This window comes from Medicago sativa, chromosome 7 (genome assembly GCF_051527215.1).
Source record: "Medicago sativa cultivar Bolivia chromosome 7, Bolivia_mono, whole genome shotgun sequence".
In the NCBI taxonomy this organism is placed as follows: Eukaryota; Viridiplantae; Streptophyta; class Magnoliopsida; order Fabales; family Fabaceae; genus Medicago; species Medicago sativa.
The window spans coordinates 80536526-80560480 of NC_140755.1; the positions used below are offsets into that span (position 1 = coordinate 80536526).

A 23955-nucleotide genomic window follows, 5' to 3' on the forward strand; every position below is an offset into this window, starting at 1 on the left:
CATCCGAGTGTTATCTCTCTAACCTTCTGGTAGATATCTTTTAGATGTATAGATTACGATTTACGAGTAAAAAGAGAACTTATAGGGGGCTAAAAAGAGATTCTCAACGCACACAAAGATCTAAATAAGATAGCATTGGGCTGTTCAAATAGAAGCCCAATTAATAAAAAATCTGAAGACTTCAAAACTATAAAATTGCTTTAGGCCCCCCTCCAATTGCTCACATGTCCCTCAAGTTTCCTATAAGGCCCCTTTTTTAACACATAAAAAATTCCAGGTTGATTCTCTCGAGAGTTAGCCTTCGATCCTTTTGGAATTTAGTCTCGTCCAATATCAGAAGATACAATTCAATGTGCCTGGACAAATAGATTTAATGACAAAGTTAGGAGATGGTAGCAGAAATGGCAAAACATGTTCTTTGTGTTCAAAATTATACATTTTACAAAAAAAGGCATAAATAGGTCTTTCGTCCCTGCAAATATAGGCCACTTGAATTTTTGTCCCTGAAGTTACTAATCCTTCCATTTTGCCATTGCAAATATTAATCATTTGAAAAGTGGTCCTAATTACATCTGATTAGTAACTTTAGGGACGAAAATTCAAATGACCTATATTTGCAGGGGCGAAAGACCTATTTAAGCCAACCACCTCGCCCAATCATCCCTTGCCACATGGGCACCACGTCGCTAATGACAGCCCACCTCAGCAAAAAAACCTAATTAGGACCAAAAGTCAAATGATTAAATTTTGCAGTAGCAGATTGGAAGGATTAGTAACTTCAGGGACGAAAATTCAAATATCCTATATTTGCAGGAACGAAAGACCTATTTAAGCCTACATAAAATTATGTGTTCATCAGAATGATAAAACATAACAAGACAATATGTTAAAAAATCATATTACAATCATTTCGATAAATCAATAGTGTGTGTTCGTTCATTACCAAAATATTCAAACATTCTGATAAATCACTTTAAACTGTACATGTTCAAAAGCGAACGATTAAAATATCAATATACAACAATGTGACATGAAAATATCAAGATATGTAAATAAAACCCTATTTTTTTAGTGGCAAATGTTAGCCTCAATCGATATTGGATGACAGACTCTATTTCTGTGACAATTTCGTGGAGACTAGAATATAGAATATAGATTTGTGTATTCTGTAACGCCCACTTTTAATAATTATTATTTAATTGATTTATTGCATTTTAGTAGAATATTGTATGATTTATTATATATATATTTGGATAGAATTTATGTTAATAGCTAATAATATAAGTATTATTCTTAAGTGGGGGAGAAATATTATTATTAGTAGAAATAAATAATTATTAGGGAAGAGAGTAGGATTGTGGTGAGAAGAGTAATTAGAGAAAGAATAAAGTCTGTAAGTGAGAAAGAAAAACATAACACGTACAATAGGAGAAAAGAGGTGAAAGAGGAGAACTCAGAGAGAACTCTAGGAGTGAAGAACGCGGCTGTTGGATTTCAGAGAAAAACAAATTAAGGTAAGGGTGAGACTAACTCTCATTATTATCAAGTTTTGATTCATGAAGTTTAATCATTGTGGTAGATTAAGGATGAGAGAATTAGGGTTGTAATCATTAAAATTGGGAGATTTTAAGTGAACGTTGTGTAATTTGATGTAGGAAGATGTTAATTAGTCATAGAAAACGTTTAGATGTTGATTCCTGATGATTTAGGAGCTTGAGTAGTAGAATTTTGGGTGCTGAGTGAGAGAGCATAGCAGCGACAGAACCCTGTTCTGTCATCACTCGCAACTGCGAGTGATCTTGCTTGCCACTGCGAGTGAACTCCCCGCTCGCCATTGCGAGTAAACCCCCGAGCTCGCCATTGCGAGTAGTATAGCTCGCCACTGCGAGTTAGTGCAGTACAGACCTGCTGTTTGCGAAATGTTGTCCTTTCGCCTGTTTCCTTGATGAGTTAGTTCCTGATGTTTATATTAATGATGATGTTGTTAAATATGATGTTCCAGTAATGCTGTTTTGATGTAATGAGTCCTTGTGAATAATTGTTAATGAATTAACATTGAAGATGAAGTTGTTGCATTAGGGTTGTGTCATTGCATAGTCAGAGATGGGGGCTTAATGCCTGACAGGTCCTTTATGACCTTAGAGATGGGGGCTTAATGCCCGACAGGTCCAAATATGACCTTAGAGATGGGGGCTTAATGCCCTGGTGGTACCACATGCATATTGAAGTTGTCTAAGATGTTGTTGTCAAGATGAGTAGTGGTTGTTGCATTGTAGAGTCGTCATAACATATATATTGATGATGATGTTGCTGTTCTGATGATGATGTTGCTGTTCTGATGATGATGTTGTTGTTCCTATGATGTTGTTGGTTGCTTAAACCTTATTAAATGATGTTAAATGTTGATATTAATGTTAATTATATGTTGTTGACTATTCTTTATGAATTATTATTTGCTATTAATGATTGTGAAATCTCACCCCTTCTGCTTGAAAATGTTGCTCTTCGTATGAGTAACTTGCAGGTAATCAAGAGTAGTGCAGTTGTGAGTGATCTCCGTCGTGTCGTCTATGATGCTCTGATACGTAACGGGATGGGGATTGTCTGATGCTTTGTTTTCCTTGTTACGTATTTCTTTTTAATAATGTTGAACCACTTATGAAGACTATTTAAGATGTTAAGTTGTGGCCTTTTAGTGCCAAGAATTTTATGAGATGATGTAAACTAAATTCCGCAGCATTTGATTATTGAATTTTATAAAGACGGGTTGCTTTATTAAATAGTATTTTCTATTACTATGATCGTTGGAAATGTTGTATTGATGAATGTGATGCTCCGTTTATGATGATAAACTCTGATAATTTTATGAAATTTTTAAGTTGGGAAAACGGGGTGTTACATATTCCCCACAACTATTCACTGCATTCAAAGCTATGCTTCTAACCTTCCTCCATATATGCAAAGCATCCACAATGCCATTTGCATTATCCTGCTCTATTAGAACCTCTCTTTGTGGGTCTTGGTTGATCGCTCTCTACATAAGACAATATCATAGGATGAGAGACCCTATAGAACCAGAAAATATAATCAAGATTCATTTTTCAGTTAATCTCCACAAATGGACCCCACATGTCTCCAGGTACAACATGTAACAAGAAACGTTTGAATTCCTAATTCATTTGAAAGACACTTAAACAAAATGTCCAGGGATGGTCGTTCGACCAACAACGTTGATCAAATCTAAAAAAACCAATAGAAAAGAAAAAATTAATCATTGAAGTATTTCATCAATCACATAAAGCACATAAATATCATTCATATTCCTAATTAGAATTTCAATACCATATTTTCACTAATTCAAATCGTAAATTACATTCACGTTCAACTTGATAAAAAACTACAAAATTCCTAAACTACATTGACGTTCACATTCTAATTGATCAACAACTTAAAAACTCTAACATTGAACAACAACAATGAGAAGAAGTTAAATCTTACATCCTTCAGACACTAATGTAAGGGAAAAAAAAAATTAATTTTTAGTTTCATTGAATTACTGATGTATATGGTAATAATGACCAGGTACATCAATTATTCAATAAACATGTTTTATGATAGTGACCATAGGTTGTACTTGTTAATAATATTTTAATATGTGATAACAAATACAAGATCTTCTACCACGGTTAGATGAAAATCATTGCTTGAAGTAAAGAGCGTGTTTGACTGTGTTAAGAATTGAGTTTTTGTGTTTTTTTTTTCTTTCAACAAATACACATATGAGAACACTGACCCATATTCTTCTATTAGTCGATGACTGATCAGGTCATAACTCATGAAATACAACAAATACAAGTTAGGTTCCGATAGATTTGGTTCATAACTCCTGAATTGAACAGCCATGTTGCATTAATCTATTTTTTCGTTAGTTTTAATTTTGTTTTAATACTATTTATTAGTTTAATTTATTTTAAAAAAAAAACATAAAAACAATTATTAGTTTAATTTAATCCCCTTTTCATTGTTTCAATTATTTAAAACATAATCGATCATTATCATTCAATAATATTAATTTGTAATATATTATATGTTAAATTTTGCAATAAAATTTTATTTTACCTTGTCTTTATAATAGTAATATCAATAAAAACTTCTCAATCTACAATTTAAATATCCAAAAACCAATTCAAATTAAATCACATTAAATTGAATGGTCATAAAAATTTTAAAATTAATCGCTCAAAATCAAATCAAAACACAATTAATCTTATCTTTATCCAAATAATTTTTTCATCTCAAAATCGATTTAATCCACACCGCAAATCATACACCACCCTTACCATCAAGGTCTTTAGTTTTTACCGTGTGGTAAATACCACCGTGTTATCTTTTTTTTCTTTCTAGCTTACGTTTGTCAAAATTTTGGAAGCTTCAGTGTTCTACCTAGCTAGTAGATTCACTTCCCGATTTGGTAGGTTACTGTGTTTTTTCGTCCTAACAGTCAACCCCATTCCAGTTTTGCATGTCCCAAAAATTTCATCCCAAAAATTTTTCTTTATCGCAAAAAATTTACGTTCTTTGACTTTTGGGTATTGGAGTTTTAGATGAGATATGCAATTAGTGTCAACTTTTGACGTTGGTGAAATCAAAACCAGAAGAGAGTAATGAGTAGCTGCTGTGGTTTGAGGTCTGGTTCAGCCATCATGGAAACTGAATTGACTAGTAGTAGTAGAAGGGGTTTTGGTAGCATTTTCGGTTCTACTGTTAAGTCTAGACCAACCAGGTTTCAAACTTCTGGTCTGTGTTCTGTAACTGTTTCTGATATAACTATTGACTTTCATTTGTTTCGTTTGTTACATATATTGTTGATTTGTCGTTTAGTTCATGCCCTGTTGACTTTTTTCTCATGGCTAGATTTATTATTAGTTATGTTTTATTTTTCTTTCATTGAGTTTATAAATTATAGATTTTATAGTACTAAAATGATGTTACATTGCAGATACGTCCAATTATATTTAATGTCTTAGGCAATGTTTGTACATCAATGTATGGTGAAATATAATTTAACATTGTGTCAAATTGATTAACATAATGTTTGTGTCTCCATGTAAAAGTAAATGTGCATTCATGTTTGTGTCTGTTAGGGTTGTTGACATTGGTGAGATTAAGCCTGTTTTGAAACTAACCAGCATGAAATTTCATCCCAAATGTCTTGGAGTTTCCTTAGCAAGACAAAACGGTGGAATCCACGTGAATTTTATGGTACTATTGAGGGAGTGTTGATAAGGGTATTAGAGTGTGCTGTTAAAACTTTTCCTCTAAGAATAGCCTACTAGTGCATGTTTAAGTCAATTTTGTTTATCTTTTACTACTGTGTCTTTTTTAATTTTACATTGATGATGTTAATTTCATATGTATGTTACGAATGTGTTTGTTTCCCTGAAATGATACTGAAAACATTGCATTGCAGATGAAGATGTTGAGGATCTTCTGCCCAATAACTCTCCAGGCAGACCTTCTGGAACTGTTTTTCCCTATGTTGGTGTTGCTTGTCTTGGAGCCTTTTTATTTGGTTATCATCTTGGGTACGAATTTCATCTTTGTTGAGTATGAAGATCAATGGACTTATAGTACAGACATTCAATATATCTTCTTCTTGAGAAATGTTTCATATTATGAATTACAATATAATGAGACGAAACAAATAAATCTCGTCCACTGAATTTATCTCCAACCACATCTCAGTTTTATGTGTTTGTTCAATTTTTTTGTTTGTTTTTGTTTTGAAAGAGTAATTCTTGCATTTCGTGTATATAACCATCGTCATAAATAGCACAATTCCTTTTTCTTTAAACTTCCATCAAACTTAATTGAATAACATAATCCATTTCTTTATGTCTTATGTTGAATTTCATCTGTTATACTACTGATTTTCATTCTTAGGTGGGAAACTCTGATAATGCCCTGTTTGGTGTAGGGTGGTAAATGGTGCTCTTGAGTACCTTGCCAAGGATCTCGGAATCACTCAAAACACTGTTCTACAAGGTTTTTTTCTTCTATTTTATTTTGGTTGTTTTTAGTTGAAAAACTTGCTAATACGTTTTATCTGCCTGATTGATTTTATCAGCAATGAAATTCTAGATTGTTTTGCAAATACTCTATCTTCTTCTGGTTTGATGTTATGTTCTTTATTTTGTTGCATGTAATGAGTAAATTTTCGGCATACTTGTGAACATATTTTAAACTTGTTATTGTTACTTTTATATTAAGTAAGAACAAACTTTAGTGTCTTAACAGTAAAATCTGTTTGTTTTTTGAATATGCTCCTTTTTTTTATAGGCGAATATGCTCCATTTGTTATCTCATGATTTTCATGAGTTAAATCCATGAACAGGATGTGTTAGAATTCAAAGGATTTGAGGAAAATGAGTGAAAAGAGCTTTGAAAGCTTGAATGAAAGTAAAAAAGAAATTACTTTGATAGAAGATAGTGAGATGTGTACATAATTATCCTATTTATAGAGTACACTTGCATTCTTAACTAATCAACTCATACTAACAAAATAAGATCCTGTAACAGGATGGATTGTCAGCACGTTACTTGCAGGCGCTACTGTCGGTTCATTTACTGGTGGAGCATTAGCTGACAAATTTGGTCGAACCAGGACTTTTCAGTTGGATGCGATCCCTCTAGCAATCGGAGGATTTCTTTGGTCTGTCTATTGTCCCTAATACGAGGATTGATCTTTAATGTATATTTGATACCGGATGTTTTAAATTTTAATTCATCTACAGTGCTACGGCTCAGAGTGTTCAGACAATGATCGTTGGTCGCTCGTTAGCTGGTGTAGGAATCGGTATTGCATCTGCCATCGTACCACTATACATATCTGAGGTGGTGCCTTTATAAATTATTTTAACAGTTATGATCGTTTTTACATATGGTATATGGATCTCAGGGTCACGGTGACTTCTGACTTCTTTTAATCGACAGATTTCTCCAACCGAAATTCGTGGTGCACTTGGATCTGTTAATCAGCTTTTTATATGTATTGGGATTCTTGCTGCACTTGTTGCCGGTTTGCCTCTGGAGGGAAATCCTACGTGGTATGTAGTATTGAAATGCTTCATCTCTTGTCACCTGTTTATTTTTCATAGGTCAAATGTCAACTAGAGAGCATTTACATTTGAGATGAAAATGACTATATTCAGTGTACAGTTTTAGAAGCTAGAAAACTACTATTATAAGGCATTCCAAGAGAAAGAAAATGGAGATATGTGCAATTCATGAATGACAAATAAATCAAGAGGCAATCGAAAATGTCCAGTCCTTTTTGAAGAGAGTTTTGTACATCAATTCCTTCCTTACTAGAATTCCAAAAGAATTTTTATAGACAGCCCTATACTTTTCTGAAGTATCAGCTGCATGAATTTTACTCGGAGGATCTGGAATCATTTATCGGTTTGTTAGTTATTAATATGTAGTTACAATAGAGGTGGTAAAACCTTGGAAATTTTTTTTCCATTGTGAAGTGTAAGTTAGTCTCATGTCTAATCTTCATTTCGTTTTTCAGGTGGAGGACAATGTTTGGAATTGCAATAGTTCCATCTATTCTATTAGCACTTGGAATGGCAATTTGTCCGGAGAGTCCTCGCTGGCTTTATCAGGTTGTCCTGCAACCCTATTCTGTCATTTGTCAAGGAAAATACATTTAGATGTCAAGTCAAGTAAACCAAGTATTGCAAAACAAGCAGCGCAAAATTTATCCCCTCGTGAGCTTACTTTCTTATATAAAATACTACTCTTAGACAACCAAGTGATTAGGCTCCGGTAGTTAATTGGCTTCTGTTAAAGTCGAATTAATCAGGAGCACCCAAGTCCGAACCGTGGCTTGAATAATCTTCAATCATACTTTACTTACCTCGCGACTAAACTCCAGACTATTAGGGCTCATTTCCCCTAGGATCCGGATGGTTAAGACAAAAAGATACTACTCGCAGACTCATAATAACTTTCTGTATATATTAATTTCACATACCTATCGATTGGATTCTAGTCTCCTATGGTGACAACTTTCCAAATAAACAATTAGATTTTTTATAAATAAATCTGAAATCTCTAAAAGACACGGAAAGATTTTATATGGGTTGAAATTTTAGATTTACAGTTGCCATTTTGTGTAACCTGAATGCAATGAAACATACATTTATGTGTATATGATGCCTTGTTTCCTTCGAAGCAAATCGTTATGTTAGAAGTTCAGTGCAATTTCATTAATTTTCTAAGAAAATTACATTGTTTGTTTTACAGCAAGGGAAAATCTCTGAAGCTGAAAAGGCTATTAAAACATTATATGGAAAAGAAATAGTTGCTTCGGTTATGCAGGACTTGACAGCAGCAAGTCAAGGTTCTTCTGAACCTGAAGCAGGATGGTCTGAACTGTTCAGCAGCCGATATCGGAAAGGTAATGCAAAAATTAAAGTTAAGACTGATTCCAGGTTTGATTATCAATTGTTGAAAAGGTTTGCTGTGTATTTAAGTATAATTTTAGCAACAGAGAACTGATACTAATTATATCTTCGTCAGTTAATTCTACTAGTTTGTTACTATAGATGTTAACCTTCAGCTTCTGAAATTTTGGTTATAATTATATTTACTTAGTTTTCTTATTTTGATTCACTGCTCAACTTCATTTTGTTTGTTGTGAAGTTGATTGATGCCTAATGAATTGATGGAGCACTTCTAAACAACATTCTCTGTCACAGTTGTCAGCATTGGCGCATCACTATTCCTGTTGCAGCAATTCGCTGGAATAAATGCTGTGGTTTATTATTCAACTTCGGTCTTTCGTAGTGCTGGAATTTCTTCAGATGTTGCAGCAAGTGCTCTCGTTGGTGCATCAAATGTTTTTGGTTAGTATTTTTCATTCCAAAAATATATTATTATGCCATTTGCACAAAGATTTCATTTTTCATGACTGATGTTGATTTTGGTGCAGGCACTGTTATTGCTTCCTCGTTGATGGACAGAAAGGGAAGAAAAAGTCTCCTTATCACAAGCTTTAGTGGGATGGTAATAACAATTTTTATTCACATTTGTGTAAGGCTTGAAGCAAGGTGTTTGTGTTTATGATTGTGATTCTTTGAGCCTCAAAATATTAAGTCTTACAAATCATTCATTCGGCTCATTCTCAGTCGATGTGGGACTCTAACTAGTCACACTTGAATTCTTGCAATTTCTATTTTACTTTCTGTTTGGCTAAAGTAATGCAAACATTCATTCCAACACAATGGCCTAATCTTCTCTCGCATGTAATTTAACATTTTCTGTGTTTTCCAGGCTGCTTCTATGTTGCTTCTTTCTGTGTCTTTTAGTTGGAAAGTCCTTGCACCATACTCGGGCACCCTTGCGGTCCTCGGAACTGTCCTGTAAGTCATTTAGTTTTTGTCAACAAAATTGATTCCATTTCAATTTTCATTTCACATTTGACTTTGGTGGCATATGAATTTCAAGCAGTTATGTATTATCCTTCTCTCTTGGTGCTGGTCCTGTGCCTGCCCTTCTTCTACCGGAGATATTTGCATCTAGAATCAGAGCAAAAGCAATTTCTTTGTCATTAGGCACACATTGGGTAAGTGATTTCATTTTGGAATCTAATATTTACACAATATTCTTTCATCTTTCTGTAAATTTTGAAGTTTCTTGGACCCGTTGTGATTATTCATAATTGATTTTGTTGGCTTTCCTGAAAATTATGTTAATGATAAAATGTGGAAATTTGTATTTTTGTTTCAGATTTCCAATTTTGTGATAGGGCTATATTTCTTGAGTGTTGTAAACAAGATTGGTATCAACAGTGTATACTTGGGGTTCTCAACTGTGTGTCTTCTTGCAGTCTTATACATAGCTGCTAATGTTGTAGAAACGAAGGGTCGCTCATTGGAAGAAATTGAACGTGCTCTTACTCCTACAACTTAGAACTTTTGTACCACAATAGAAGTACTTTTTTACCTAGTTTCCTCTTGATGTAGTAAGTATTACCCGTATTTTTATCTTATATACCCATTTATTGAATTTACTTTATAAATTCTTAAAGTCCTTATACTTTACAAGTTATTAATTAGACACCATTAAATTTTGAACTATTGAATATTGCAACTATAAATATATATGAACATGTTTTGAGGTTCAACCAAAGGATATGGAAAGTTGTCCTCAAATACCAATAACATAAAATTACATTACAATCACAATTTCACTTTTGTCTTTTCTGAATTTGTCTATAACACATTGCTGGAAGACACATATGAAGTTTGTACTGATGGAATTTTAGGAGAATATAAGAAAGGCTTTGGAGGATATGGCACTGACTCAAGTGGTCCTTGTAGCATTTCTGCTACTTTACTCATTGATGGTCTATCGGATGGGTTTGTTTGAATGCACCATAAACTCACCATAGTAATCTTTCTCACCATATCATTTTCTTCCTCTGAATTTTCTAAATAATTCACAAGGTTATTACCTTGTTCAAGATGCTTATAAATCCAGTCAGGAAAGTACGTTTCAGAAGTACATGACCTTCCAGTGTCATAATTCTTCCTTCCTCCAATCATTTCTAGAATTAACATACCATAACTGTATACATCAGACTTGTGAGAAACTCCACCATATGTTCGACTAAATACTTCTGGTGCTATGTATCCTATAGTTCCTCTTGTGCCAAGTAATGACACAATACTATCATTCCTTTGGCATATTTTAGCCAGTCCAAAATCAGATATTTTTGGGCAAAAACTTTCATCCAAAAGAATGTTTTGAGGTTTGATATCAAGATGTGAAATCCTTGAAATACATCCTTGATGCAAGTATTCTAGCCCTCGAGCAATGCCAATTGCAATTTGGTGCAATGTTTTCCAATCCAAACTACAAATGGCATCAGGAAATCCAGTTTTAAGGATGAACTTATCCAAGGATCCTTTGGACATGAATTCATATATTAGTGCTCTTTTGTTCTCATAACAAAAGCCCAAAAGTGAAACGATGTTCACATGTGACGTTCTACTAATGCTAGCAACTTCATTTATGAATTCTTCTCCATTTCCCTTTGACTCGTTTATTACTTTCACTGCAACTTGACGCCCATCAGGTAAGCTTGCTTTGTAAACTACACCGTAACCTCCTTGACATAATTTGTCTCGGAATGAATTTGTCATACGTTTCACTTCTGAATATCTATATTGCTTAATTGGGACTGACAAGTTATAACTTTGTATGAAATCTTCCACATTGTGGTCGGTAAATTTGTCTGATTTCTTGAAGATCCACCTTTGTACTAAAATATGATACTTCTTTCGTTTACAAACAATCAACACGATAAGTATGACAAGTCCAACACTTAACATTGAACACCCTGCATGCTTGCAAAAAAAGTGAGCGATAATTACAAACTATAATTATTTTATTTATTATCACAAAAGTAAAAGGAGTAATTAGTGAAGATAAAATAAATAACTTCAAATTTTCAAATTAAATATAATATCATTTATGTATTTCGTTGAGTGATTTTTTCCAATGTATGTCTCAATAAATAATAACCAAATATTTGTCTTAACCCTTGGACTTTTAGGAAAAAAAAAAAACTCTAATAATCTAGAGTTTGCTTGATGAGTAAACAATATCTGACCAAAGATTATTGTAGTCGAGATTCAAACTCTTTATTTTAATAAATTTGACCTTAATTAAAACTCATTAGCCATTTGATCATACTTAATTTTCTTAAATTAATAAAATAATAATTGTATACTTTTTAATGTTTCAAAGTAGTGGTATATAGTCCTCGTGTGTTTAGTTCAGTTGCACTACAAGAAAATATGTGATTTGCTATGCCCAATTCCGTAGTTAATTCGTAGCTAATCCCTAGCTAACGAGTTTAGCTAGAGATATGCTAGGGAATACCTATTGATTCGGCCGTAGCATGGATTGAGAGACAAATTTGCTAGGGAATTAGTTCTTAGTAAATCCGTAGATAGTAAATCATAAATCCTAGCAAATATTTAGTTAATCCGCAGCAAAAAAGCAATCAAAATGAAATATCCGCAGCAAAATAACCATGACTTATCATAGCAATTTCGCAATAAATCTAAAGCAACATAACTAAGACTAGTCGTAGCAATTCCATAGCAAATCTACAGCAGAAATTAAAAAAAATATAATTCTTTAATGGAACCTAGCAATTAGGACCTTTTAACCTTTTAATAAAACATTTAAATCACTACCAATCCCTCAAAAGAAACTTTAGATGATCACCACAAGAAATGCAAAATAGTATTGATAACAAATTAGGTATCATACAAGTAATTCAACATCAAAAGAGGCTAAACACAATCCCTCAAGAGAAAAAGAAAAAAACAGAGGTTATTGAAATTCCACAGTTACGTAACATGGGTTCGGAGCCATAGTCACTTCTTTTTCAAGGTCTGTAAATCAGCAAATAATATTCAGCAAAGTGCCAATCATATGACATTTCATTACTCATTATAAATCAAAGAGACTTACATCCGTCAAGACCCTCATCCGCTCTTGAGGCTTCTGCCTAGACTTGTTCACAAGGGAGGATGTTTGGAGTGTGGGCAGGGCATTGGTATAACGTTGAAGGAATACCAACGAGCAAACCTAAGTAAAACACATAAATGTAGGGCTGGAAATGAGTCGAGTCGAACCGAACTCTTCTGAGTTCGACTCGACTCGATAAGAATTGGCTCGGTTCGAAACTCGGCTCGAGTTCGATACGAACCTTTTTTTTAGCTCGAGTTCGGCTCGTTTAAAGTTCACGAACCACTCGGTTCAGCTCGTTAGGTTCAACTCATTTGACAAATTTTATTTTATTTTTGTCAAAATGTTGACAAATTTTATTTTATTTTTGTCAAAATGTATAGCTTGACCTTTTAATTAATTTAAAAAACAAAAACAAAAATTGAACTAAATATTAAACTACAGACCATGCTGGTCTTAAGACTACTTAAGAAAAAAAAGTTGAACTTTATAATTATATGAAAATTATATCAATGGTAGTGTTGCACTGTCCATGTAGCAGCGTAATCCATATAATGTGCAGCGCACTCCTCTTTTTATATCTACCTCTCCTGTTAGATGTTTTCAAACTCCCCGATGTGGGACTAATTTTAGTATATATATGTGTTTAGAATAGTTAAAAGCACGTACAAGTATGTTATTAGCTTCTTTTTTTCCCTCTCTTTTATTATAATTATTGTTAATTAAATTAGTAATATATATTATCGAGTCGGCTCATGAACCAACCGAGTCGAACTATATACAACTCAAGTTCGACTCATTTATTTAACGAACTTAATTTTCAGCTCAAGTTCAGCTCATTTGGTTCATGAACCAAGTTCAACGAGATAATTGTCGAATCGAGTTTCGAACTATTGTCGAGTTGGTTCGGATCATTGCCAGCCCTACATAAATGTTAAAAATTAGTTATCAAACAGTAAAAATCAATCTGCACATCAAGAGAATTTCAGAGAGAAAAGAAAACTGAAAGTTTGTTAATTCATTCATTGGTTCCATAGAAACCGAATTACCAAGCACCTTATCTGCATTAAATATGAACATTAGTTTGTGAATTCACCCTTCAATTCTTTTAGAAAATGGAATGTTAATCTTAACAGTAAAGCTTTGAGCTATTTAAAAATCTCTACTACCTAAATAATACATAATAGCTGAGTGCTTGAGAAACTAGGTGAGATTTCAGTAAATTACTAGCTAATACACATTATTAGGTTAGTACTAAATTAATATAAAGCAACTAATCTACCTCAACTGGGACAAATGTAGGTCCCTTTGGCTTTCTGACATTAATACATGGCAGATCAGCTGAGTACTGCAGAGAAATTTTTCTGCGGTTGACAAAATAATCATTAACAGTGATCTCTGTATCATCTTTTCCAGGAACAGCACCTCTCTTCTTCAGAGTAAACCTACAATACCAACATTTTCATTAATAACAACGTCCATCGTGAAGAACAGCAACTACAAATAACAATTCCAAATATTAAATATGGATACACATCAACAGAAATGGGATAGAAAAATTACAGCTGGTCTTTGCATGGCATTTCACTTAGAAATTTAGCGATACAAAGTGTGTCACAAATGCATTGATCCAATCCATGAAAGGAGGGAGACAGAACTCAAAACAGAGTGTGTAGCATATATGATAACATAACTCCATCATTTCCATTGTTTCTGCGAACAAGAGAGAGTACAATCAGTAATATGTAATATTAAAAATTTAAAAATAGATACATAAAGATACATATAGAACAAGAGAGAGAAAGAGAAGTAGCTTTGTATCGCAAGCAGTTCAGAATCAGATATAAACAATTCAAAGAAATTTAGCACACTTTGTTTGAGAATTTGGCCATAGAAATGACTAACTCAGCCATTGTTAGCCTCTTTACTTCTATATTTATACTTAGAACTAGATAAAAAGTACAATGAAAGTTAGGCTCATCCATAAAAGGTCAATTAAATACACCTCTAGCAAAGATGACTGAGGGACAAAAAGCAAACAGCCACAACAGAGACAAACCTGAAATCATCTGAAAATTCATTCGAGAGAGCAAGAACGTCCTCCTGGTTGAATGAAAGGATAGCTAAGAAACATGCAAACCGAAAAACCATTGCTAGCTGACATATACTTTAAGAGAACACTTACAAAAACATCAAAATGCCATGATTCAGGGCCGATGAGTTGACCATTACTGAAAAAATAGATATAGTAAAAGAGAAAGAAGGTCAAACAAATTCTGTATCGAAATGAGATCAAAGACATGCTTGCCTTTAAGACATGGCTTGGTTCCTTATTAACAATTTGCTCCACTTTGAAAATATCTCAAACAATACTCTCCTAACCAACATCACAGAGAAATATATGAATATGAAACTCAAAGAAACAAGCATAACTGGTAACTTTGAATCAGCCATATTAATGTAAGAAAGTTTCCCAGGGTAAACAAGCTACAAGTTAACGACATGTTAAAACACTTCCTACCGTAAGAAAATATGCTACACTACTATTATACATCCATCAATTGTAGTCATTATCTATTTAACACTTGCCATTAAGGTACAATCTAAGGTTAATATACATAATACACCCATACTGAGCAACACCGATATAGGGGATATTATAAGGAATAATCGGTGTCAAGTTTGATGGCAATGGGCCAGGAATAGAAAAAACACACCTGATGTCCGGTAGAACCATAGTCTATTAACACTCTGCAATAAGCTGATATGTGTGCAGGAATTGCTATATGTAAAGGCAAATGACAAAGAACCTGCAAAAGAGTTAAGTGGTAAGTTTGTTCATTTTAACACCAGTGAAACATCACAATACAAAGCAAAACAACTAATTTCACAAAACCAGTAAGAGAAAGTGGCACAAACTAAAGAGACAAGGATCATTTTAATTTTACAAATCCAACAGTTTTACCTTAAACTTCAAGTGCCCTTTAAGCCGAGGAACATTGTAAACGATTTGTCTCGTTATAATTTATACATGAATCAAAGCAATATGTTACTTGAGATGCACAATCTTTTAAGGTTATAACCATTAAAGTGATGAACAGAAAAAATGAAGAAAATAAAAGTGTAGCAAAGAATATCATAAATTGAGCTTAAGACTAATAGGTGATCATCTGATGTTTGAACAAATAATTCACCTTGTACGGTTGGATGCTTTTATGCTACATCATAAGCTAATTGAGTTATCACATTGCTCCAGCTTAGTTCCCACAGCAAGTACAAGCTGAAAAATCCAAATCAAAAAATGAAAAATTAAGGGAGAACTTTAATCAATGAGCCAAACAAAGTAAGAATAGCAATTTGACTGAACATAGAAAATCAGTCAAACTTTCCAAATGGTAGAATGAGGGTTGGAGAATTCAAAATCTCTTCAATCTCACTCATTTCCAAGAACAGTCAAAATACACTATGATAAATTCAAACAGAAAATCAAAGAACATGACAATTCAAACAGAAAATTGAAAACGATCAGTATGAAACTCACAAAATATTAAGAAAGTACTTTTATCAAACACCTTCACTGCAATTCAAAGAAAAAGTGAAAAACTACCAAATATTTGTATGATAGAAAATAAAATTTGAAGTTAATCATAGTTTTACTAATCAATGCCTTAGATCGATAGAGAAGCTCAAACAAAATGCCGCGAAGCAGCGAAAATCCACAGAAAATACGACGAAGCAGCGAAAATCGGTTGAGAATTAGAGAACCGGTGAGTTAGCGATTCTGAGGAAGTTAAAGCGGTGCAAACGTGAACCACTGGGATTTTGAGGAGCGATTTTGAGTAGCGATTTTGCGATGAGGGATTTTGAGATTGAAATGATGAACGAATTTTGCGATTGCATCGATGAAGATGAAGAATGGATTTGCGATTTTGCGAAGAAGATGAAGAACGAGACACGTATCTTTCTATTAGAAATTTAGGACTTGTTTGGAAATATGTAATTTTTTAATAATTAATAAGTAATTTGAAACAAGTTAAATAAAGGGGTATTTTTTTGTCAAAAAAAAATAAAAATAAAGGGGTATTTTAAGCTGAAAACACGTGAGCCAATGACACTCGTGACAAAAATACAAGCCTATACGTGTAGTTCTAGTAAAACAGGAGTATTTTTAATTGAGATTAACTATGATCGCCATTCGTAGTAAAATTTGGTAGCATATGCTACATTTTCTTGTAGTGTTGGTAAGGACAATGCATGTAAAGTCCGGGGTTCAAACCCATGACACCACTAAAAAAAGTAGTGGTATATAAATTGCTCCTTATGGATCCCTAACAAAATCGCTCCTTATGGAATTTGTTTCATGCAAATAAAAAAAGATTTTGATAAAAAAAAACTTAAATTAAATAGCGAGTATTGTCACCAATAATTTAGAGATTATTTTAAGAATAATATATTCAAACACAATAGATCATGCAGGGGCGGAGGTTCGAATCTCATACATTTCCCTTCTCCACAATTAAATTGTGTGAGCTCTAACCACTAGACTACTTGACCAAAAATAATAATTAAACACAATAGAATGAATTAAATTTAGTTCATAAGTCATGCCTCAACTGAAAATAATATCGAAGTTGTTAGGTCATACGCTGTGATTGGGGTTCAAATCCCATCTCTTTCGCTCGTGTGTGTTCTCATTTGCTGTTGTCATTTTATCTTTCTACAAAAAAGAGCCTAGGATTTAAATGCATTTTTGGTACTTCGATTTTCAATTTTATGAAGTTTTGGTCTTCCTATTTTGAAATCTAATTTTTTGGTCCCCTAAATTCAAATATTTTTGACTTTTGGTCCCCTAAATTCAAAGTAATAATTTCATCATTATCTATGCTAAAGTTACTTATTTTAGTTCCACAAACAATGCCCTAACGGCACTTGTTAGCATTTTTATTTTTTATGATATATACTAATTTTGAACCACCATAAATTCATTTCTTTATGATTTAAGTGTCAATGTATAATTAAATTTAAATATTTTCTTAAAATTCACTTTTAAATAACCATAATTTATCGAATTTAGTAAATTTTCACATATTTTAATTTTATTTTGTGTTGTGTCATATTTTATAATAGAGTTTAAAAATATGTTAATGAAATTATGAATAAAAAATAGCGAAAAATATGTATTTGAACTTTGATTATATTAAAATGGATTTGCAATACAATTTTTCTTCGAAGTGTGTTAGATTATTATTTTTTTGCTAGATTATAGAAATAAAAAAAATGAGGAATGCTAATGACACTCTCTTTTCAACACTCTCCTTAACACTCATTCTCTTATTGGATGAAACCAATGTAGGACCCACCATTTTTGGCAGAACCCATTTCTAAAGTATGAGACCCACCATGGTATAAGCCAATAAGAAGATGAGTGCTAGAGAGAGTGTTGAAAAGAGAGTGTTGCTAGCACTACTCATAAAAAATTATTAAGGAAGTAAAGTGTATATTTTAATATAAGAGGGGAGAGGAATGCAATTCAAACTTCGCTCTGAAATGTTTTCTAATATGTTTTGAATAAGAGAAGAGAGAAATATATATTTTAACATAATAGAGGAGGTGAGTGTAATTCAAGTATATTTCAAGCAGAGAGGAGTGTAGTTTACTCTTAATATTTTTTTTGGTGAATCATATTATAATTAATATATAGGTTCCTTAATATATTTTTTAGGGGAGTTCCTTAATATATTAATAATAGTAATATTTTCTAAAATATGAAATATTGAATTAAAGTAATTAATAATGATATATATAATCAAAGTGTCCACTGTCAACATAGATTTGCCACATCATAAATGATATAGTGACGTCATCAAAATTGACCTCAAAATTGAGTAGAGGATCAACAGTCAATAAATTTTAAGATTAGAGGATCAAAATGTTTGATTTTAAAATAAGAGGATCAAAACTTCAAAAATAGAGGGATCAAAAGTGCATTTAAACCAAAAAATAATTAAATTTACTTGTATTTGGTTTTAAGAAGAAAATTTATTTGTATTTTAAATTACAAAATACAACTTATTTTTTGACACACAAAATACAACTTATTATTCTTCAAAAAAAAAATACAACTTATTATTATTGATTATATAATGGGTATATAAACATACCTAGAATCCAAAGAAGTGTGTTTTTAGACGAACCTTGTTCAAGGAAAGCATTGCCTGTGATTTCCTTGAACAAGGTTCGTCTAAAAACACACTTGTTTGGATTCTAGGTATGTTTCTATAACTTAACCTTGGATGGAAATTTGGGAATCTGTCCAGACAGATTATTATAAGAAACATCAAGAAGTTGAAGATGAGGCAAAGCTGTAAGACTTTGTGGTATTGTTACCATCCCACTAAAGTTTTGATAAGGAGACTTTTCCTTCCTTTTATTTTATTTTCCATCAAGTAGAAGATGGGACAGTCATATGAGAATATACTAGGTATGAATACTGAAAAATTTGGGGAGTTGCATGCCACTTAAAACAAATCGAAGAAAAATAAACCACATTAAGTTTTGGATTGTTATATTGAATCAAATCATTAATATCTAGAAATTTACCAACTAAATATAGAAACAGGTTTTGAAGTTCAACCAAAGGATATGCAAAGTTGTATTCAAATACCAACAATATATAGTTACATTACAATCACATTTTCACTTTTGTCTTTGCTGAACTTATCTGGTTTTATGGAACCATTCTTCAATTAGGATGAAGAGTTTGTCTCTAACATATTGCTGGAAGACAAATATGAAGTTTGCAATGATGGCATTTCAGAAGAATATAAGAAAGGCTTTGGAGGATATGGCACTGACTCAAGTGGTCCTTGTAGCATTTCTAATACTTTACTCATCGATGGTCTATCAGCTGGATTTGTTTGAATGCACCATAGACTCACCATAGTAATCATTCTTACCATATTATTTTCTTCCTCTGAGTTTGCTAAACAATTCACAAGGTTATTACCTTGCTCAAGATCCTTATAAATCCAATCTGGAAAACACATTTCAGAAGTACATGACCCTCCAGTGTCATAATTCTTTCTCCCCCCAACCATTTCTAAAATTAACATACCATAACTATATACATCAGACTTGTGAGAAACTCCACCATATGTTCGGCTGAATACTTCTGGTGCTATATATCCTATAGTTCCTCTTGTGCCAAGTAAAGACACAATACTATCATTCCTTTGGCATACTTTAGCTAGTCCAAAATCAGAGATTTTGGGGCAAAAATTTTCATCCAAAAGAATGTTTTGTGGTTTGATATCGAGATGCAAAATTCTTGAAGTACATCCTTGATGCAAGTATTCTAGTCCTCGAGCAATTCCGATTGCAATTTGGTACAATGTGTTCCAATCCAAACTACAAATAGCATCAGGAAATCCACTTTTAAGAATGAACTTATCCAATGATCCTTTGGGCAAAAATTCATATATTAGTGCTCTTTTGTTCTCATAACAAAATCCCAAAAGTGAGACGATGTTCACATGTGACGTTCTACTAATGCTAGCAACTTCATTTATGAAATCTTCTCCATTTCCCTTAGACTCATTTATAATTTTCACTGCTACTTGACGACCATCAGGTAAGTTTGCTTTGTAAACAACACCATATCCTCCTTGACCTAATTTATCTCGGAACGAGTTTGTCATTCTTTTCACTTCTGCATATCTATATTGCTTTATTGGCACAGACAAATTATAAGTCTGTATAAAATCCTCCACATTGTTGCCAATAGATTTTTTTGTTTTCCTCAAGATCCACCTTTGTACTAAAATAAGATATCTCTTACGACAAAGAATCACAATTAGTGTTACGAACCCAACGCTAAACAAGGAGGCCCCTGCACCACAAGAAAAAGCGAAGGATAATTATGAACAATAAATATTTTATTATCACAAACAGAAAAACAATAAGTTAGTAAAGATAAAATAACTAACTTAAATTTTAAAATCTAAATATAACATTATTTATCTATTTATGTGGTAATTCGAAGTTTGGATAAAGTTTAGCTAAATTTGTTGTAGCAAATGATAGAACTCGGTTACTCCTAATTGACTCGACTGTAAGTCTAATCACTTGGTCAAGTAAGGATGAGAGACGAATGAGCTCATATTTGCTATAGGATGAATATAGTTGGGGTTGGTAGGATTACATGGCAAATTTTGTTTTTCTGCTGTGGTGATGGCGGTGCTGTTGTGGATGGAAGACTTAGTAATATCAGTAACGTAGGCCATTTTTTAAGCTCAACAAAAAAGAGAGATACAATGAAGGGGAATGCAAAAATAAAAATGTTTCATCGACATCCAATTTTTTTTTACATCTACGACACCTTGGTTAATAACATGTAATATTGTAGTTAATTAAATTGAGTATATTGTTAATGTACATCACGTTGAAAATAACAAAATAAGCAACTAACCACAAGACTAACTAATAATATAAATTCTCTTACTTGGTACTCCCTCCGTCTCAAATTATACATCGCTTTACAATACCAATAAAATAGTAATGTTACTCTTCCTATTATATCCTTAACTATTTATTATTCTCCATTCTTTCAATTATCTTTCACATATAATTTTATAAAACAACTCATAATATATTTCCTACACAAAGTTAATTATATTTCTCAATATGTATGAAATGTCCAAAATATTATATAATTTGGGACGGATAGAGTAAATTTTAATCCGTTACCATCTAAATCTAAATCCAAATTTACCAAGTATATTCATATTTGCCACACTAATATGAAAGAAGAAAATATATTAAAATACATATAATAATGGGTATGTATACATACCAACAATCCAAGCAGGTTCAATTGTTGTCTTAGATAAGCCTCCATCACGAGAAGCAGTTGTGTTTTCTCCTCCACCTAATTGTTGGGAAATATTTAACCCAAGCAAAGGATTGCCACTTATAATTAACTTAACATTTGAAGAAAATTTGGGAACTTGTTCAGACAGATTATTATCAGAAACATTAAGAAGTTGAAGGTTTGGCAAAGTTGTAAGACTATGTGGTATTGAACCCGTTAAATTATTGCTACCAAGAGTCAAGTTCACTAAACTTGATAAACCAGAAAACGCTGGAGAGATTGTTCCGCCTACTTGCAGACCGTCCAAATGAAAGACCACAATCTTCCCTTTTGAACACTTTAAATATTCGTCTCCTGAACAAGCATCGTTTTTGTTCCCTTCATAATTTGACATAAAAGAAGGATACCCAACAGCTCCAAGAATCTCCAGCAAAATTGTAACTTGGGGATCACAAGGTCCAACATCATTTCGACAAAAGTAATTTCCTTTCCAACTTGCATTAACACCCTCGTGAAACACAGGTATCGGTCCTTGAAGATAATTGCTGTCCAAAGAGATGTTCTTCAAGCTAGAGAGAGTGCATAGCGAATGTGGAACCAAACCAGTTAAGGAATTTGATTGAAGCCGAAGATCAAACAGATTAGTGGAACTAGACATGTTTGGAATTGGACCTGCGAAGTTGTTGTTGTTAAGCCACGCCTGAGACAAGAACCTCATAGATGATATAACATCAATTGCACCGGTAAACCCACTAAACGGCCCTTGGTCATTGAGTCGCAAATACCTTATTGAAGATTCCCCAAGAGAAGGGGGAAGAGTTCCACTTAAGTTGTTGTGAGAAAGAAAAACAGTATGCAAACGCGGAAACCATGTGAATACTTCTGATGGTAATGGACCTATGAGATTTGTTGCTTCGAGATCGAGGGTATGTATCAACGAGGACGCGGACAATTCATCATGAAATAACCATGGCATGAGATTCAAGTTATTGCTAAGGTTGAGGGTTGTTAGATTTGGTAGGGGTCCAAAGCAAAAGTCTGGGATTGAAGTGAAGTTATTGTAACCAAGGTTCACGGTTTGGAGCGCGCTTAGGAAAGACAAATCAGGCAAAGGACCGTTGAGTGAGTTGTTATGAAGATCGATGTCGGTGAGATTATTGAGAGAGTTGAAATTCTGAGGGATTGTTCCAGTGAGTGAACTTGATGGAAGCTTGATGGCGGTGACAACTTGATTAGATTGGTCGCACATGATGCCGTTCCATTTGCAGTAGTGAATGTTGCTAGACCAGCCTTTGGGAGTTGGGGTCAGTGCTTTCATAAGTTGGGACATGTAATCTGCATCTTTCTCTCCATAAGTTATAGTAACCGTGACAATGATGATGATGGAAAAATAGTACAAAATTGATTGTTGGGACAATGTTTTCATGCTTATTATGTCACTAACAGTGTACTAAATTTTGTATATTGATCGATGATGGATGAGTCTCCTCAGGTTAGAAGAAGGAATAACACTCCCTATCACAGTTGAATTAAATTACTATACACGTTTTCATTAAAAAACATTGCCTCCCAAACCCAAGTGTGAACTCATGAGTCATGACAGCCTAATTGTCGTCAAACATGGTGAGCCACCAGTGTTTTTTCATTAGAAAATGAATTGAAAAATTGCCTATAAAGAACGTTACAAAGTGGACAAAGAAAGCGACACATGTTTTAGCTTTAAGTATAATTTTAATATTTTTTTACCAAAAAGTAATTGGCATGTGAAGCAGGTTAACATTATTAAATACAAAAAATAACATAATCCGTCAAAATGAAAAGTACTCTCCATGATCAACGGATCGGGTCTAGTGGATTTCTCCCATTAGGATCCTCACAATTTCTCCGATTCAGAGAGATACAAATAGATGAATATACTTTTTCGTTCATGGATCAAATTCTTCTCTAAATTAATTGAAATAGTTAGAACGTCCTTGAATTTTATAATGTTCAATCAATTTAGTTATTCCATCAAGTCTCACTGTTAACGATGCTGGAGTGGAGTTCCAAGTTAGCTTTCATGTGTACAGGGACAAATTTGATAAAACTTTTGATTTTTAAAAAAAATGAAAGACATTACAAATTGTTACACTGTCAAATCGATCTCTGGATTATTTTTAAAGTCAACCTGGCCCCTGAATTATGTCACTCATTATCAAATCGATCCTTGAATTATTCCAAGAACGAATCTCGATTAAACCATTAATCACAAAACAAGCAACACTTTGAAAGAGATTTATGTGTTTACCTGATCTTGAAACGTCAAGGAGAACAACATCAAGAATAGAGAGCGTCACTTGAATGACAACTCCTCTACCAAGTCTAGATGAATAGAGCTTCACTTAGAGAGCTAGCTGATTTAAATGAAGGCTTGGAGCGATAGAGAGGGTGCGATTTTAGGTTTAAAAAACTAGGGTTTGTAAAAATGTAAAAATGTGAACTAGGGTTTGTGGTCAACAAACTAAGCACTTAAGCACACTAAGATGCACCATATT

The 23955-nt window shown here is 33.1% G+C and overlaps 2 protein-coding genes and 1 pseudogene across 4 annotated transcripts; 1 reads left to right on the top strand and 2 right to left on the bottom strand.

The window, feature by feature from the left end:
• Positions 1 to 4431: 4431 nt before the first annotated feature.
• Positions 4432 to 10087, top strand: LOC146909057 (plastidic glucose transporter 4-like). Of its 2 annotated transcripts, none has more exons than XM_085730494.1 (13): positions 4432 to 4797; positions 5471 to 5585; positions 5978 to 6045; positions 6580 to 6712; positions 6795 to 6894; positions 6994 to 7106; positions 7574 to 7667; positions 8311 to 8464; positions 8766 to 8912; positions 8999 to 9072; positions 9340 to 9428; positions 9517 to 9631; positions 9796 to 10087. In XM_085730494.1, exons 1-13 carry the CDS (start codon positions 4665 to 4667, stop codon positions 9976 to 9978), a joined length of 1518 nt encoding a protein of 505 aa, XP_085586620.1. In that variant the 5' UTR covers positions 4432 to 4664; the 3' UTR covers positions 9979 to 10087. The 2 variants fall into 2 exon arrangements, with proteins under 2 accessions (XP_085586620.1, XP_085586622.1); XM_085730496.1 differs by lacking the exon at positions 4432 to 4797 and adding an exon at positions 4818 to 5262.
• Positions 10088 to 10247: 160 nt separating this feature from the next.
• Positions 10248 to 18768, bottom strand: LOC146909058 (LEAF RUST 10 DISEASE-RESISTANCE LOCUS RECEPTOR-LIKE PROTEIN KINASE-like 2.4 pseudogene; annotated as a pseudogene). Its single transcript, XR_015020229.1, has 2 exons — positions 18747 to 18768; positions 10248 to 11410 (listed from the first exon to the last, which is right to left on the bottom strand). The product of XR_015020229.1 is annotated as an LEAF RUST 10 DISEASE-RESISTANCE LOCUS RECEPTOR-LIKE PROTEIN KINASE-like 2.4 pseudogene (transcript).
• A 312-nt stretch (positions 18769 to 19080) lies between these two features.
• LOC146909059 (receptor-like kinase TMK4) lies at positions 19081 to 23145 on the bottom strand. The gene is made up of 2 exons (XM_085730491.1): positions 21404 to 23145; positions 19081 to 20440 (listed from the first exon to the last, which is right to left on the bottom strand). The coding sequence occupies exons 1-2, from the start codon at positions 22845 to 22847 to the stop codon at positions 19299 to 19301; spliced, it is 2586 nt and encodes an 861-aa protein (XP_085586617.1). The 5' UTR covers positions 22848 to 23145; the 3' UTR covers positions 19081 to 19298.
• Between the last annotated feature and the right edge of the window lie 810 nt (positions 23146 to 23955).